A 16,897-nucleotide genomic window follows, 5' to 3' on the forward strand; every position below is an offset into this window, starting at 1 on the left:
TTTTTCTTCACATATTCTACGTATGCACGGTGGGAGCTGCATTCCCATATCTTCATTTGCTTTATCTAAGAGCACATTATTGGGACTTTCCACGCAATATTTGGATATTCCATTCATCTATTTGGACTTGTAAGGCGTCGGTTTTTCTTTGTTTTTTGAGACAGCCAATGAGGCAGAGCTGCATAGGAGGCAGCAAGAAGCAAGCTGCAGTCTAATTGCAGGAGCAGGTGATTCTTGATTGCAGAACCAAGGGGGCAGTTGTCTATAAACTGCAAAGTTCTGTAAGGAAAAGGTTTCAGCAAAACCCAGGAGCAGATTCCTTACAATTATTTTGTTTGCCCCCGTCCCAGTAACTGTATTTTGACTGTAATTGTGGAACATTGTGTGTATGTCTTTTCGTGGAATAAATTGCAATTTCCTCCTTGCTTTGCTCAATCAAATGATCCCAGTATAAATGTTAATAAAACTGGTATCCCGTGACAGTGTCATGAAAGCTTCTACAATTCTGATCAAGACATATTAAGGAGAATGTAAAATACAAAATTATGGAATAATTAAAAGAAAATTAGATCCTACAGTAATACAATGAATTCTTATCATAAGTGTAACGGTTTTTCTGGACCCTCCTTGACCCACCCAATCTCAGATTGGCCCCTGTGGTCTAACCATTCCCCATTACATGGATGTGTCTGGTGGTGCACCTGTTGGCTACAGGACTCCTGAGTCTCCCGCATGATGTTGTTATGGGGATATCAGCAAGACAGGTGCTGAGGTAGTGTGCTGTGAGTCCTACCTATATCCAGTGCAGCACCTCCACCTCATCAGGATCTCTGCGTCCGCAGGGAGATGGATCTGATGAGGAACTCCTTCTGGGTGCCTTCCTCTGTTGGGTTACTCCACACTCACACATGAGGGTTTTGATGAATAAGGGCATCTTTATTGTCAGGGTAGGCAACTTCCCCTCACATCGGTAGTACTCAGCCGCTCATGATTAGTCTGCTCTTCCCTTCAAAAGGTCTTGTCCTCCTAATGGAGTGGGGTCACCTCTCCCTCAGGGAGATCACCACCTGTGTCAGGTCCCTGGACACAGTGTAGACACTCTCTCTGTGCCTGCCAGCCTTACTGCTGCAGACCTTGATCAATATTCCTGCTTACTATAGAACCAAACTCTTCCCTGCTAATTGACAACTAACTTTTGGGCAGTGCTGTGTCTTATATAACTTAGGGAATAGCCACACCTCCTGTGTCACTAACAGTGGACACAGAGTATGTTACCACTCCCCTGGTGTACACATGACACCTCACCAGGGTGTGAGGGCAAACCTCCATGATTGATGCTGGCAATCCTGTATACTTACCAGGTTTACTGCCAGCATGAGAGAGAACTGTATACCATTTTTAAAGATGGCTACATAAGCAATCTGCCGTTTTCTTGCTTTGACTTAACAGTGAATGAAACTTTATGAATGTGCAAAAAAATATTGTATTCTATGTATAATGCTTCCCAACCACTAGGCTTCTTTCACATATTCATCAATGATACAGTTATACCCTTAAGGAAGTAACAGTTGATGGGGCTATGTTGTTTGATCCTGCAGTGCATGGGAAAGGGTCAGCCCTTTCCTGAGGAAAAAAAAGTGACGACTAACGATAATATAAAAATAATGTTCAGCCTTCCAGAAAAAAATCTTTTGAACAATTATTGCCGTAATCCGGATGGAGAACCACGGCCCTGGTGCTTTACCACCAACCCAAACAAACGGTGGGAATTCTGCAGTATTCCACGCTGTAGTAAGTAAATAGTCTTTCCCTCTCTTAGTCCTCCCTCATCCCATTCCCCTCCCTCTCCCCTTCCCCTCTTTTTTCCCTTCCCCTCCCTCTCCCCTTGCTCCTCGCTTCCCAACTCCCTGTATTTCAGAGTCCAAGTTAAATAGCCTAACTTTTATTTGTGAATCTAGCCCAATTTGCAAAAATACTGGGGAAATGTTGCCATGTTTCAGTCAGTGCATCATTTAGCAAAAATGGGAATTTTAAGGAAAATTCATAATGTCACAAAACAATTTAAGACATTTGCATATTTTTTTTTAATTGTACCTTAACCAGGGAATCCCTGTAGCTCATCTGTCATCACTCTGGTTCCCAAGATATTTTAATTTGCTTTGTGTCAGTGTATACCACAAAGACACTACAAATATAGCAGTGGGCCACCAACAGATATTTGCAACAGTATCACATTGCAGCTTTCATTTAGAGCAAGGCTGACCACAGTGGCTATATTATGTGGACAAAAACAGTTACATCTCAGGAATTGGGGGACTGCAGATCATCTTTGAGGAACACTCTAGTTTAGGTAGTGTAAAAAGCATTCCCGAGATACTGTATGTGCCTGCATTTTATATGCTTTTATTTTTTTAACAACTTTTTTATTAATTTTCTCTAACAATATGTAATGGGTTTGCCACATAATGCACGTATTATATGATTTTTAAAGACATTAATAGTATTTTGAGTAGAGTATTTTGATCTCTTATGCTTGTCTCACAATCTCTTTTAAAAGGACTGCTTATTTAATGTTATCTCTTATTACACTGACATTGTTATTTATTTTTGCAATTTCTTCCCCATGAAAGCTACAAATCTGACACCATCCATTCCGGGGGTCCAATGCTTGTCTGGTAAAGGCGAGTCCTATAGAGGCAACATTGCTGTGACTGTCTCGGGAAACACTTGCCAACATTGGAGTTCTCAAGTGCCCCAAAAGCATTCCAGAATCCCCGAAAACTATCCCTGCAAGTAAGTCAAGCATGATTTATTTACAGATGACACTATCTACTGAAACTTGGCCAAATTGTTAAATTAACTATTTAAATAGCCTGAGCCTTATACATGTTAGTCATTTCTATTTCCATAGGACCTTCGGACACTATGGGGGCTATATATATAAAGCATTTGCTATAAGGACATTTGATATAAACAGACTCAAAAAATAGCAAATGAATGTGCCAATGTATAAAAACAATGTGTATGTTTTGTGCGCTGTGTGCGTCAACGTCTTTTTCACCCCAAAAAATTACACATGGGGTGAATTTAGAGGCTCCACTTGTATGCTTCATAAATGCATTAAAATTATTTGTCACGTTTTTCTTGGTGTGAACAGCAAATGCAAGTTGATCAGGCTGTGGGCAATTATTTTTGGTGGAGGGCCACTTGACAAGCTTTAGTAACTTTGCGAGCTACACACTTAATGTAGAGTCTACACCTGTGTCTGAGGCCCACAAAGCTTATCAAAGCTTTGCTCCTCTCCAGCTTCTCCCTTACATATTCTACTTCTCACCTGCATCTCCCCTATCATTTCTATCTTACCCCCCTCACTCTCTGCCTCTCTTTCTCACTCGCTCTCCCCCACCTATTTAATTATCCCCCATCTCTTTTAATTCATCCCTTTCCCTATCCCTCCATCCTTTCCCTCCCTTCTCACGCACTCCTCTCCCTTTTCTCTTTCTCCGTCACTCCCTTCTCTCCATCACTCCCTTCTCTCTGTCACTCCCTTCTCTCCGTCACTCCCTTCTCTCCGTCACTCCATTTATGCCTCACTCTCCCTTCTCCTTCACTCTCCCTTTCCCTCACTTTGCACCAAATGTACATGTGCATTTGATGCTAATGTACTACAAAAAAATGGTGCATACTGTACACACTTTCTACACTTCAAAATTGGACTACATACAGTATGCCAATGTATTATTTTTTGTATTTAAATATTTCCCAGGACATTACTTTCTTTTTGAATATATAAGCTATAAGCTGAATCTAAGTTGAATATCACAAATGGTATATAAGTCTATGTTCACTTAAGATTGATAGATAAAAAATAATGGTTTTATTGGTGTTAACACCTTTTCATTTATCAGTCATACCTCAAACATTAAAGCAGTGATAAGGGTCTTTTACTGTTGCATTACTGTATGTCAGCATTGGTTTTAACGCATGTGTATGCAAATGAGCATGCAAATCAACAGTTAACGCCAACATTCCCATACTAAACTCAGATACCTGGCGATGTTATAATCATAATCATACTACCACCAAAAACAGTGCCAAGTGCAGTAACAGACCATAATTATGGCCAATCCTTGTGAACAGATGTGAGACGTGATGCTTTAGGACCCAGCGGGTTCATTACATCACAGCAGCCACATTCTGAGACTAGACAGTGACAGTGAGGGAGGGGCACGTTGTGAGTCTGACCCATGAGAAGAAAGAGGAGCAGTTCCCCAAAGACCGGTGAAGCAAGGCAGCGTGGTTGTTAGGATTAGCTCTATTTCAATGAGTTAATGCTTGTATTGCTATTGTTATGTACTGTAATTATCTTGTATGCAAATTAACTTTATATTGCAAGCCATTTCTAAATGAATAATTATTGGTGAATACATCAGCAATTAAAAAAAAATATCACAGCAATCCATTTAAAAAAAAATAATCTAACATTTTACTGCAGCTACAGTGAAATACGTAAGTCAACAAGACTGACGATTGGCAAAATAGTGCCCTAGTAAAGAGTTGCTTTAGGAGCCGCTCAGTGGGTAAAGAAACTGATTGGCACTGAGTTTGACGCAGGGGAACCTGGTTCGTCTCAGTGTCGGCTCCTTGTGACCTTCAGCAAGTCACTTTATCTCCCTGTGCCTCAGGCACCAAAAAACACAGATTGCAAGCTCCCTGGAGCAGGGACAGTGTCTGCAAAATGTCTCTGTAAAGCGCTACGTAAAAACTAGCAGCGCTATACAAGAACAAACAATTATTATTGAATTTGAATAAATAATACACTATTCTTTTCAGTATTGAATGTACTTATTTCCCATTTGAGTAGCATGAAGAGAAAAATTGTTCTAATACCCATGAATGCTGGCTGGCATGAACTGAAAACAGTATTATTGGTGATTGATTTTTTACAGATGAAACAGATTTATGTTCATAAATCATGTCTATTCTAGGAACTTAGATAAGAACTACTGTAGAAACCCAGATGGGGAAACAATGCCTTGGTGTTATACTTTGAATAGTACCGTACGCTGGGAATACTGTGAAATACCAAGCTGTGATGCACCAACACTTGGTAAATAGTTCAATCTTTTTGTATTGAATACATTTTTGTATTGCATTATGAATGAAATGAAAACGCTGTGTTAGTCGACTTGCGGTAATACTCATGTATTACATAATAGAATGTATACTAAAGTAACAGGATGGGTTTCTTGAAGCACATGCATCTACTACTGTATCTCCAGCTTTCTTCTCATTTATTTTTCTCCTCTTTTTAATAGCTTTAAGATTTTGTGACTTTAAAAACCTGTGTCAGAGACTTGGGGCCATACTTACTAAGATGTGTTACTTCAAAAGACATCTTCTGTGATGCAATACACATAACAGCCCCATGCAAGTGACTGGTTCTTAACGGGCCATATCTACATTGCAGTGTTACGCCATGAGACACCAGAACACACGTTACAGCCCATTCACTTGAATGTGTCGCAAAGCACCATATTTACTAAGCCATGCTGGAAGGTGTGGAGTAGCTCTGCTTAGTAAATATTCCTGTATATTCTTAAATTGAATGCTACAGGTATTACAAAAAGGCAGGTTACTAAATATGTGATGAGCTACATGAAGCAACATTGGTGAGCTTTGTACAAGCTTCTCTGAATGATAACACCCCCTCCCCATCTCCATTGATGAGCCCAGTCAGTAGACTAGGTAAAATCATGAACAGAGTGACCTACTGTAGGATAGAAGGGTTTTTCCATTGAAAGTAGATTGATGAGTAGAAAAGGAAGATCTCAATGTTTCATCAGAAGTAGGGCAGGGAGAGGAGTGTGGGGAGGTGCAAAACAGGTTAGCATCAATAACTGTGGTGACCTCTGTGACTGAGATTTGAAAGTGTAGCTTCCCAAGGGCTGGGCTCAAATAATAGTTTTGTGTACAGTACACCTTCCTTTAGTGACATCCTGCATTGCATTGGAACTGCAGTAAGTACCTAGAAAAGTAATATGAATAAAATTAATTTAAACACATCTCCTCTCGCAATGTTTGAGAACCCCAAGTTTTTGGTTAGTTGTCTCAGATATATGTCAGTATACAGTACTTTGGGGTATATTGCACCAATATTGCCATTAAGTTATGTGAAATCTCTACAATTTTCTGTGTTATACTGTATTGTATACTATATATAGGGACATCATTTAACTTGCCAAGTCTGTACATAGAGTACCAGTGATAAAGGTTGTTGGGGCTAAAAAGTTAAATAGAGTGAAGTTAAACTGTTGTCACTAGCTTTTTCTATATTCTAGTTCAAATGAAACCTACACAACCCACCGTGGTTTCAGAATGCTATGAAGATGCTGGCGTCACATATCGCGGTACAGCATACATAACGGTCTCAGGAAAGAAATGCCAGGATTGGAGTTCAATGGTCCCACACAAACATGAGAAAACACCTGAAAAATATCCAAATGCGTAAGACAATATTGTATTGAATTTCTTAAAATTCGGTTTTCTTACTGTGATGTGTAATAGTTATTATGTACAATTTTCTAACACAGTCATACTTTTCCTGCAGCCACATACTTTCCCAGGTTGCGGGAAATGCTGCCTACAACTTGTAATAGCTTTTTTAAATGGTGAAGTTTCTTCTCTTCCCAAAGGGGGAGGATGCAACTCCAGGGAAACTAGATCATGCATGAAACATCGGCATGAAAACTAATAGAACAACAAAGTCCAAGATCAGTGCTACAGAGCCTGCGTGGCAAACAAATGCACTATGGGAAAATATAATTTGTATGTAGGATAACAAGTCTTATGGAGAATAATATAATAGTCACAACAGCTGCACTGTAATAGATCAATGAGTAGCTCCAATGCGGGATTCCAAGGGGTGTGTGTGGAGAACCTGCATTAAACCCGGCCGGTCAGGGTCAGGCAGGACAGATCCCCTCACCTCTGTTGAACCGCAGACCCTCAAGCCTGTATACAAGGGCCGCGCGCACGGCGGGGAGCGGGGAGCCGACAGACAGTGGCAAAGACGGTGGGAAGGATGATTTCGCGCCGCTACCGGCGCTCAAATGTATGTATGTGTGGATGCGTGTTTGTATGGATGTGTGTGCGTGTGTGTATCAATGAGTGCACAAATAAAAAAAAATGTTTTTTAAACTTTTTTTTCTTTAAAAAATCTTATTTAGGACTTTCTTCACTCACACAACCCATGCACACATATATACACACACATACACACTTATACACACACATACACAGTACCTGTAGCTCCCGGCTCTATAACAGGGAAAAGCATGCGGCACGTGCACGTGCGTGCGCATGGCCGCATGCAGTATAGAACGGGCCTTATGTGGTGATAGACTCCAAGAGCGTGCTTCCTGCTGATATAGTCATAGAGGAATCCGCCAGAGAGAAAGAAACAGTGCACTGCAAGAATGGGCTAAGCACAAAATGTAATAAAATAAAGAAAATGTATTTGACTTGTGGCATATGGAATGCAATATGGGGATGGTTAACTCTGGCGTGTTTCGTGTTATGCAGCAGTTTGTCAAAGAGTGGATATCCTTGGCATCTAGCCTCCTTAAGTACAGATCTGTACAGGAAGTGACGCAGCACGCATGACAACACATCAGTGGCAAAAACAGAACTCAGGGAGACTCCAAAGATATCCACTCTTTGACAAAGTGCTGCATAGCACGAAACGCGTCAGAGTTAATCTGTCCCATATTGCATTCCATATGCCACGATCCAGACATATTTTCTTTCTTTTATTACATTTTGTGCTTAGCCCATTCTTCCATTGCACTGCTTCTTTCTCTTCGGTGGATTCCTCTATATCTGCATGAACATTAATTTCTATTGAAATCAAGATTGTAAAGTTGCTTAACTTTTTAATTACAAATTCAAAAATGACACTCTAAGGTGCTATTCTCTAATCTTTTGTGATAAAAAATATGTTACAAAAAACAACAACTCGTATTTGCTCTTCTGCAAAACATGAAATAATGTAAAATGTGCAATACACTTTCATAAAAGCAAGCCTAATTCGAGATTTTGTTTCAACCCTATTTTAAAAAAGGGCAAACACATGTATACTCTGCAGGGCAATCTAATATCCAAAATGCCAATTAGTTGGCACAGTTGAATGCCTTAGTTTTTTTTTTTTAAATATCTTGTATGAATAAAACAGCAGGACACCCCCCTTTCTAGGATTTTCAAGGGGATCCAGGATTCCACAGATTTAGACACCAACCTTGAGGCTAATGTTAACGAGTATTAAAACAAAAAACAAAATAGCTGCCAGCACTGTTGACAATCCAGTCAGTTAGTGGAATCTATATATATAAAATTGAATTTTGTGGGATTGTTGCTAGATGTGGTGAATCTGATTGGTCCGTGGGTCCACGACTCTCATTGGCCAAAAGGTACGCTGACATCACAGACACACCTACTCCACTGTGGAGCTCCACAGCTTTTATTCTAACAAATCGCAGTTTTTTCCCTGGCTTTTTCCTGGAATGTGACGCTCTTCACCTGGCGCATGCCGCGTTCATTTGGCGTTCCCAGCCACGGGTCATGTGCGGCTGACGCACGGTTGATGCGTTTATTGAGACTGGTTCCGATTTAATAGGTTGAAATTCTTCGCGTGTCCGCCAGATGGCAGATATTCATGAATTGTAATGCGCATGCGCTTCAGTAATGTGTCGACTTGCAGGTGTTTCATTTAAAAAAGATACCACAGTGTGCTATTGTAACTTGGCCTTGAGACTGAAGGAAGAGGTTGCAAAAATGTATCAATTTAGGCTTTTCATATTAAAGAAAGACAAAGACCAGTTTCGGTTACAGTATTCTCCAGAGACCCGCCCGCCATGAGTGTTCAAGTGCAGCCCGCTTTCCAAAAACCCAACAGAAGTTACGCGTATTTGAAATGGGCCGCGATTAATGCAACAGAGGATAAGATGGCAACAGTTGTTCAAATTTATCAGTATTTTGTCGAAAACTATGGCTTTTACAAATTTTCGCCAACTCCTCATACGTGGAAGCGTGCAATAAGGAAAAGGTTATGTAGCGATCCCTGTTTTTATCGTATTGAGCCACAATTTGTTGGAGGGTATTAGTGTGTATCACCGGCTTTTTCCTGTATCTATGATCATGATGACGGCAAAAGGCGAAGGGTCGTGTTAAAACCAACTAAGAAACGACAGTCGCTGCCAAGCAATGCACCAGAACCGGCTTCCAATGATGGTCCCGCCGTCAGTGACAACCCTGAGCCTGAGCCAGATTTCGCATGCAGTTTCGATCAAGCTTGCATGTACCTAAGCAATTTCCAGCCTCATCAGCTGACTACAGGTGGACTAGTCCCGCTGCAAACTATCGACGTGTATGATCAAGAACGCTGGACTGGCAGTGGACTGGCGCCAGCACCAGCTGAATGGGAAATTCTATGGTGAGTATTGTTGCCGTATTATTTTCTGTGTTTTTTTTATTTTGACAATACAGTATCAATATCGGTACGATTCAAAAGTCAAGCGATTCTCCTGTAAGCAACATCATTGGCTGATCGGCTTCTACAGTACTGTACTGAAGATACTGAACAATTGGTGGAACGCTAGGCGCATGCGCATTGGAACCTTCTTGAAACGCATACAGTATGCGTGTCATTACATCGACGGTAGGCGCATGCGCATGTGAACAGGAGACGCCCTCCGAGAAAATTATTGGTGGGACTGGCTGGGAACTTCTTTAGGGGGCTGATCATTACAGTAAAACTTTTCTTTTTGTTTTTCCTCAGAAAAGAAAACGGCTAATGGAGGGATTTCGATGGATAATATCGCTTTGTGTAACAATGCCTGCACATTGCTGAATCGGATTTAAAAACCCACGTACCGGAGTCTACAGTTTAGTTGCCGTTGTTATTGATTAGGAAAGAATACTGTACCTGAAACAGTACAGTATGCTGATGTTTTCCGGCCGTACAGTATACTGTACAATACTTTTTTATATATACAGTACAGTATACTGTGTAATAAACCTGAAAAAAATAAAAACTATGCATTTATTCTACATGTATCACATACATTATGTGTCTTCTACAGTATACAGTGCCAGTACATACAGTACAGTACAGTTTGTGTCTTCTATTTTTTTTAAATACTCTTATACTGAGCATGCCTACAGTATAACTGTAGAAACACTGTATTTTGTTACAGTAGCAAAGGAGCAAATGGAACAATGTAAAAAAAATCAACATGTTCTTTTATTGGTGGAGTAAGTACAAAAACATTTATTTACAAATAGTGTACAATGTAGAAACATTTTAAGTGTACAGCAATTCAAAACATCAACAGGTGTATGGTTTACTGCTACATTTGTGAAAACATTTGTCAGTCAGTATGGTTTACAGTCACATGTTTTAATAACAAATTCTTTATTCATAAAATAAGCAAAACGCAACATCTCCTTTATTAAAGAACGATAAGTCAAAACATATACTGTACAGTGGGATGGTGTGCAAAACAATCTGCACCAGTACAGTCCTTGAGGGCAGCAAACAGGGCGGGTTTTCAGGTTCACCTTTGAAAACCGTGCCTGTTTGCGGCCCCCAGGGACAGGAATTGTGCATGTTCTGTGTGTGTGGACAGCAAGTTAAAACATTTCTGTATAAATACAAGTAAAAAAACACACAACAACATCTCCTTTATTTAAGTACAGCAGGTCAAATCATGTGCAGTACAATACAGTTCAGCACAACAGTATGGTCTTACAGAAAGTCCTCCACATTGTCCGTCCATGGCCGATTCCTTGCATGGTGCAAAACGCCATTAATGCAGTCTCGAACGCCTTTCATTACAGGATACGTAATTGGATAAAAGTGCTGCATTTCATTCCGAATGTTCTTTCTTAAATTGGCAGGAAGCGCCTTTTTAACGCGATTTCCTTCGTAGTTCACTTTGAAGACCCAGTCGCAGTACAACGAGTAGGGAACATGGTGCTTAAAAAGTAACAAGGCATACTTGTGGGGTGCACCAGCACACTTCACCCTATACTTCTCCCTGAGCGCTGGTGGCAGATCACACAGGGTGATGTCGGGCACCGTATCGTTGTGAGCGATGTAGGTCATTTGGGAGCGGGTGTGCTTGAGGCGATGGGCGATGGTAGGTTGTCTGGGAGGAAGCTTTCCTCCGGTCTTGGTCGCCTGTCTCCTGGCGTGGTCTTGACGGGGTTGTCATGTCCTCCTCAACGGCATACATGTACACTACTGCACCGACACACCGACACACTTTATTCGAGCAAATACCCAGTATGTACCTGGCAGATACCTGGAATGCGCCGCTCCTCACCTCTGACAAGCCCCGTTGCGTTTGCCTTCCCAGCCTGGGTTCATGCCTGGCTGATGGGCGGCTGATCTGTTAAATGATAATGATTAGGATTTAATAGGCTGCAATGCTTCGCGTGTCTACCAGATGGCATAAATTCATGAATTGTAATGCAGTATATATATATATATATATATATACTGTGCAGTATTGCAGCCAGCGGGAATAAAATGCTTCAATCCCTGCCTGGAAAATAACCCAATGCACTCGGGCAGAAAACAGTCACAAACCTCAATACACCCGGGTATACCCGAATTCGTGGGACTAGCCGAGCTCGAATAAAGTGTGTCGCCAGTGTACATCTTCTGGTGGAGGGGGTGCGCTTGGTGATGGAAGGGGGTCGAAGGTCCCATTCATCACATCCATGTCACCCCCCTGCTCCAGCGTCGGGGAAACAGGGGCATTAACACCGAGCAAATAATGTATGCTCGCTATGTCAGCCTCTATCTTCTCCATCCGTCGATCCATCCGTTGATCCATATGTTGCATCCGTTGATCCATATGTATCATCCGTTGATACATTTGTAGCATCCGTTGCTTCACATTTAGCATTGTCTCCAGAAGCAGATTTATCTTTGCTAGCACAATAGAATTCCCGGGGAGATCCACAATTATCCCATTCAGCATCTGGTCTAACGAGCTGCTTCTTGTGCATGGCGTGTGAACATCTGGGTGGATGGGTGCAACGGAGGATGAGATGGGGGTTCCATGGAGAGAAGCGGCAGCGACATCGAAGAAGAGTGGAGGAGGTGACCTGTAGATATCCGGTAGAGGAGAAGCGGCAGCATCGTCGAAGAGGGATGAAGAAAGTGACCTTTGGATTTCCGGGCGAGAAGCAGAGTCGTCTAAGAACAAAGGAGAAAGTGACCGTGGATTTCAGAGGCAGCGTCGTCGGATAGAACTGGAGAAGATGGCCTTTGGGTTTTCGTGAGGGCGGCGGGAGCATCAAGGACTAGGGGTGGAGAAGACGGGCTGAAGATTTCCGGGACAGCGGCGGCAGAGTCGTCAAAGCGTATGTGAGGAAGTTGTCTTCGGGTTCGATGGGTTGGCTGCCAATCGTTTTGCGTGGAGAGTACATCACCGTATATCTTCTTGACATAATAAGGCTGACGTCAATGAAAACCCTTAGCCTTTGGGGTCAGCAGAAGGTTTTCTTTATTGGCCTTAGCCTGTCGCTTTTGCCTTGGCGTGGAAACGGCAACCGCCTTTCGCTTTTTCTGCTTAACAGGCATGGCAGAGGCGAGTGGGTTCCTGCGTCCGTAGAATCGGGGTTGATCCATGGAAGCAGGTGGCACACTGCAGTATCTGGATAAGGGCAAGTTCAGATAAAGATCATCGAGTGGTGGGCTATTCAAAGTGTGTAACCTTTTATGCATGGCGACCAGGTACAGGTGTTGAAAGTGGGCGTACTCTAATGTGAGTCATTACCGTATAAATACACCATCCATTTTGTGGATTCACTGCACATTGAATACACATCGACTAAACATTGAATATACATTCTTGTGTTTGTATTTCTTTCTACTCGCAGCAATGCCTGTTAAAAAGTTTTCCAAGGAGCTCAGCATGCGAATTAAAGACATGTACAGGAGCGGACACCGAATTGCTGCTATCCAACGCTGGTTAGCTACTTCTGGCATTGTTGTGCCAGCAACCACCGTGAGCTATCATGCACACGGAAAAAACAGAGACCGCAAAAGGGCACTAAGGGTAACTAACGCGTAAGTTTATTTATACAACTTTAAAATAAAATTAATTTTAATTTAAATCTAATATTTTTGTTATTTCTGTTGATTTATATTACAACAGTATAAATATTTTGTATATTTATATTTATATCAGTACAGTATACAGTATATATTTTGTATATTTATATTTATATTACAACAGTATATATATTTTGTATATTTATATTTATATTACAACAGTATATATATTTTGAATATTTATATTACAACAGTATATATATTTTGTATATTTATATTTATATATAAATTTTATATTGCTGCATATTAATAAAACAATATATTTTCTTTACATTGTAGGGAGACAACTCTTCTGGTGGACAAAATAAGTGAGGAGAATGATGAGAAGAGTGCATTAAGGGTCAAAAACACTCTGCAGGAAAAGCACAATCTGACTGTATCCGAGAGCAGCATAAAGAAGATGAGACGCAGCATTGGATGGAAATATGGACGTGTGAGGTTAGTACTGGACAGTACAGGAGGTAAAAGTGTTGTTTAGGAAACTGTACTGTACCGCTAAAATTATTTATTCCTTGTCATTACAGAGCGTACCCCATGATAAGGGATGCAAACAAAATCAAAAGAGTGGTCCAGGCCCAGGCATGGATCGACAGTGGTGAAACTTTCCAGGATTGCATCTTCACTGATGAGTCTACTGTGTCGCTGGAGAGATTTGCAAGCTTTGCATTCCACAAAAAAGGCCGCATATATTTGAAGCCGCGGCCAAAACACCCTGTGAAGCTGCATGTGTGGGGTGCCATCTCTAGGCGTGGACCAGGATGCATTGTCATCTATGAAGGTAAAATATATCAAATATAATGTAGCCTTATGCACTGTACTTTACTAGTGTAACCTTACTGTATGCACTGTACTGTACTATTGTGCAGTTTTTTGAGGACTTTTCTTTTCTTGCTATAGGAATAATGAATAAAGCTTTCTTCCAAGACAACATTGTCCCTGAGATGAGAGTGCAATATATCACACACGAGTTCCCCAATGGTCACTGCTTCTACCAGGACAACGATCCGAAGCACACCGCGTTAACAGCGCATATCCTTGAGCGCGGTATAACTGGGTGAAGACACCAGCGGACTAAGTGCAGTAGACCGTGTCTCATTTTTTCCCCACTGTTTTTACTGTGTACAGGCATACCCCGCTTTAAGTACACTCACTTTAAGTACACTCGCGAGTAAGTACATATCGCCCAATAGGCAATCGGCAGCTCACGCATGCGCCTGTCATCACGTCCTGAACAGCAATACCTGTACCGAAGCTGTGCGCAAGCAGGGAGACTATAGAGCCTGTTACAAATGCGTTATTTACATCAGTTAAGCACGTATATAACGATTGCAGTACAGTACATGCATCGGTAAGTGGGAAAAAGGGAGTGCTTCACTTTAAGTACATTTTCGCTTTACATACATGCTCCGGTCCCATTGCGTACGTTAATGCGGGGTATGCCTGTACTGTATCTCTTAAACTAATTGTCCTTTTTTTCCAATGACAGACCGCCAGACTTCAATCCGATCGAAATGGTCTGGCATCAGCTGAAGGACCATATCCGGAAAGTGGCGAAACCTTCAAAAAAGGACGAGTTGTTGAAAGGCATAATGAGTTTTTGGAACGATGTACTCACCGTGGAACGCTGCAATATATATATAGACCATATTGCCACTGTGTTGCCCATTGTCATCGCGCGTAATGGGCAAGCATCAGGAAAGTAGTACTGTGCTGTAGTATTGTAAGAGTATAGTGGTAAAGTGAACACAGGCGCAAACAAATGAAAAGTGTACACTAATAAAAAGTGACTTATTAGATACTTCAATAAGTGAATGTGTGATGATAATAATGATAAGTAAATACAGTTTCACCCCCTGCTCTGGAACCCACTGGAAGGGGTAGTCTTCACTCTTCCCCCACAGTAACAGCAAAACACACAAAATCCAAGGGGAGCATGCGGAGGAAACAAAAATAAATTTAAGTGCAGCAGAATAGCAATGTGGAAAACACCTCCAAACGACTTGGCTCTAATAGATTGACTGCTTACAAGATGTAAGAGTCAAATAGACAGGGGTGACTCAAACAGTCAGTGGTTGGTAGATGGTACAGTTGTCATCTAGGTGGATCAGGTTCTCAGGAGGATATGGCCCAATGTTGAGAGAAAGAAACTGGCATAGCGCAGATCAACCAAGGTAAAAAAGTTTATAGCAATAAAAGTATTATACTCACAATCTAACAATAAAAAACGGGCATATCACACTGCAATAGTGTAAGAAGGGTGACTACAGCCAGCTGGCCCACCGTCCCGCAACGCTCCCCAATTCTCCGTCTCTGCCTCCGGTCAGCTGTCACACTGCTCCGACTGGCGTCTGACGTCAGATCCGGGTCCGTCGCTGGGTAAGGGCTGGATCTTCCGAGACTCCTCTGCTGATAGCTCCGTTCTGAATGAGACTCCCACTCTACGCGTTTCGCCACGTGTTAGCGTCGGCTTCGTCAGGAGTGTGGATTCTCAGAATACAAGGCTAACTTAAATAGCTTGGTGATCTAATTAGTTTCTCCATGTTTTACAAATGTTTTCTAAATGTTTATCCAATTTCAATCTGCCAGAAGAACTTAATAAAGACTGCATTATGTATTATTCATGATTATTTTTATATTTGTATTTTTTTGTTCCCCCCCCCCACCCCTACAGTATAAGAATGAATGACAAAACAACATGAATCAGTTAATGGGTTTTTTACTCTCAATTCTCACAATGCTGTGCACATCAGATTTACATTTCAAATTCGAGAAGGGATTTTCCAAAGCGTTACCATAAACAAAGCCTCAAAGGGTTTGGGGGGTTGGGTGAGTCATGTGCAGTAATCAGCTAGCTCCCATCTCAAAGAGGCTTAGAGTACACGCAGGCGCAGTGTGGCGATTGACGCTCGGCTAGGGACGGATTAAAAACACAATGACTAACTTCAGAAAATGAATGACTCTGTGGAGGTGTCTGTCAAATGATTCTGTGGAGGGGGGGGTTTGGTGACTCATGCGCAGTAAGCAGCTAGCTCACATCTCAAAGAGGCTTAGAGTACACGCAGGCGCGGTGAGGCAATTGACGCTCGGCTAGGGACGGATTAAAAACACAATGACTAACTTCAGAAAATGAATGACTCTGTGGAGGTGTCTGTCGAAAAGAGTTTGTGTGTGCGTGGGGGAGGGATGAAGGCTTAGTTGTGCTGCAGTTCAAAGAAATTACATACTGTAGAGTAGAGTACAGTAATTTCAAAAGGCAGTTCATCATAATAATTTGATCAATAAACCCCCAAATACAACCCCCAAATACAGTACATAAAAAGCAAGTCACTTTATCTCCCTGTGCCTCAGGCACCAAAAACATACAGTTGATTGTGAGCTCCACGGGACAGGGAGGGACCTGTGCCTGCAAAATGTCTCTGCAAAGCGCTACGTATACTGTAACTAACAGCGCTATACAAAAACATGCTATTATAATTATTATTATTATATCAGGTGATGCTCTGTGCAAATCAAATTCGAGAAGAGATTTTCCAAAACGTTGCCGTAAACAAAGCCTCAAAGCTCCCGTCTCAAAGAGAATTACACGCAGGCACAGTGAGGCTTTGTACTGTAGCTCAGCTATGGACGGATTAAGAACAAAATGGCAAGATTCACAAAATTAACGACTCTGTGGAGAGGGGGGGGTTGGGTGACTCATGCGCAGTAAGCAGC

At 41.7% G+C, this 16,897-nt stretch overlaps 1 protein-coding gene across 1 annotated transcript in view; it reads left to right on the plus strand.

Moving 5' to 3' along the window:
• PLG (plasminogen) overlaps positions 1-16,897 on the plus strand; it is a 164,745-nt gene that overhangs the window by 53,876 nt on the left and 93,972 nt on the right. The window contains exons 7-10 of the mRNA XM_075596748.1: positions 1,673-1,791; positions 2,631-2,793; positions 4,989-5,110; positions 6,342-6,507. Coding sequence (XP_075452863.1) covers positions 1,673-1,791; positions 2,631-2,793; positions 4,989-5,110; positions 6,342-6,507 — 570 coding nt within the window. The remainder of the gene's footprint in view (positions 1-1,672; positions 1,792-2,630; positions 2,794-4,988; positions 5,111-6,341; positions 6,508-16,897) is intronic.

Source organism: Ascaphus truei, chromosome 4 (assembly GCF_040206685.1).
Source record: "Ascaphus truei isolate aAscTru1 chromosome 4, aAscTru1.hap1, whole genome shotgun sequence".
Lineage (NCBI taxonomy): Eukaryota > Metazoa > Chordata > Amphibia > Anura > Ascaphidae > Ascaphus > Ascaphus truei.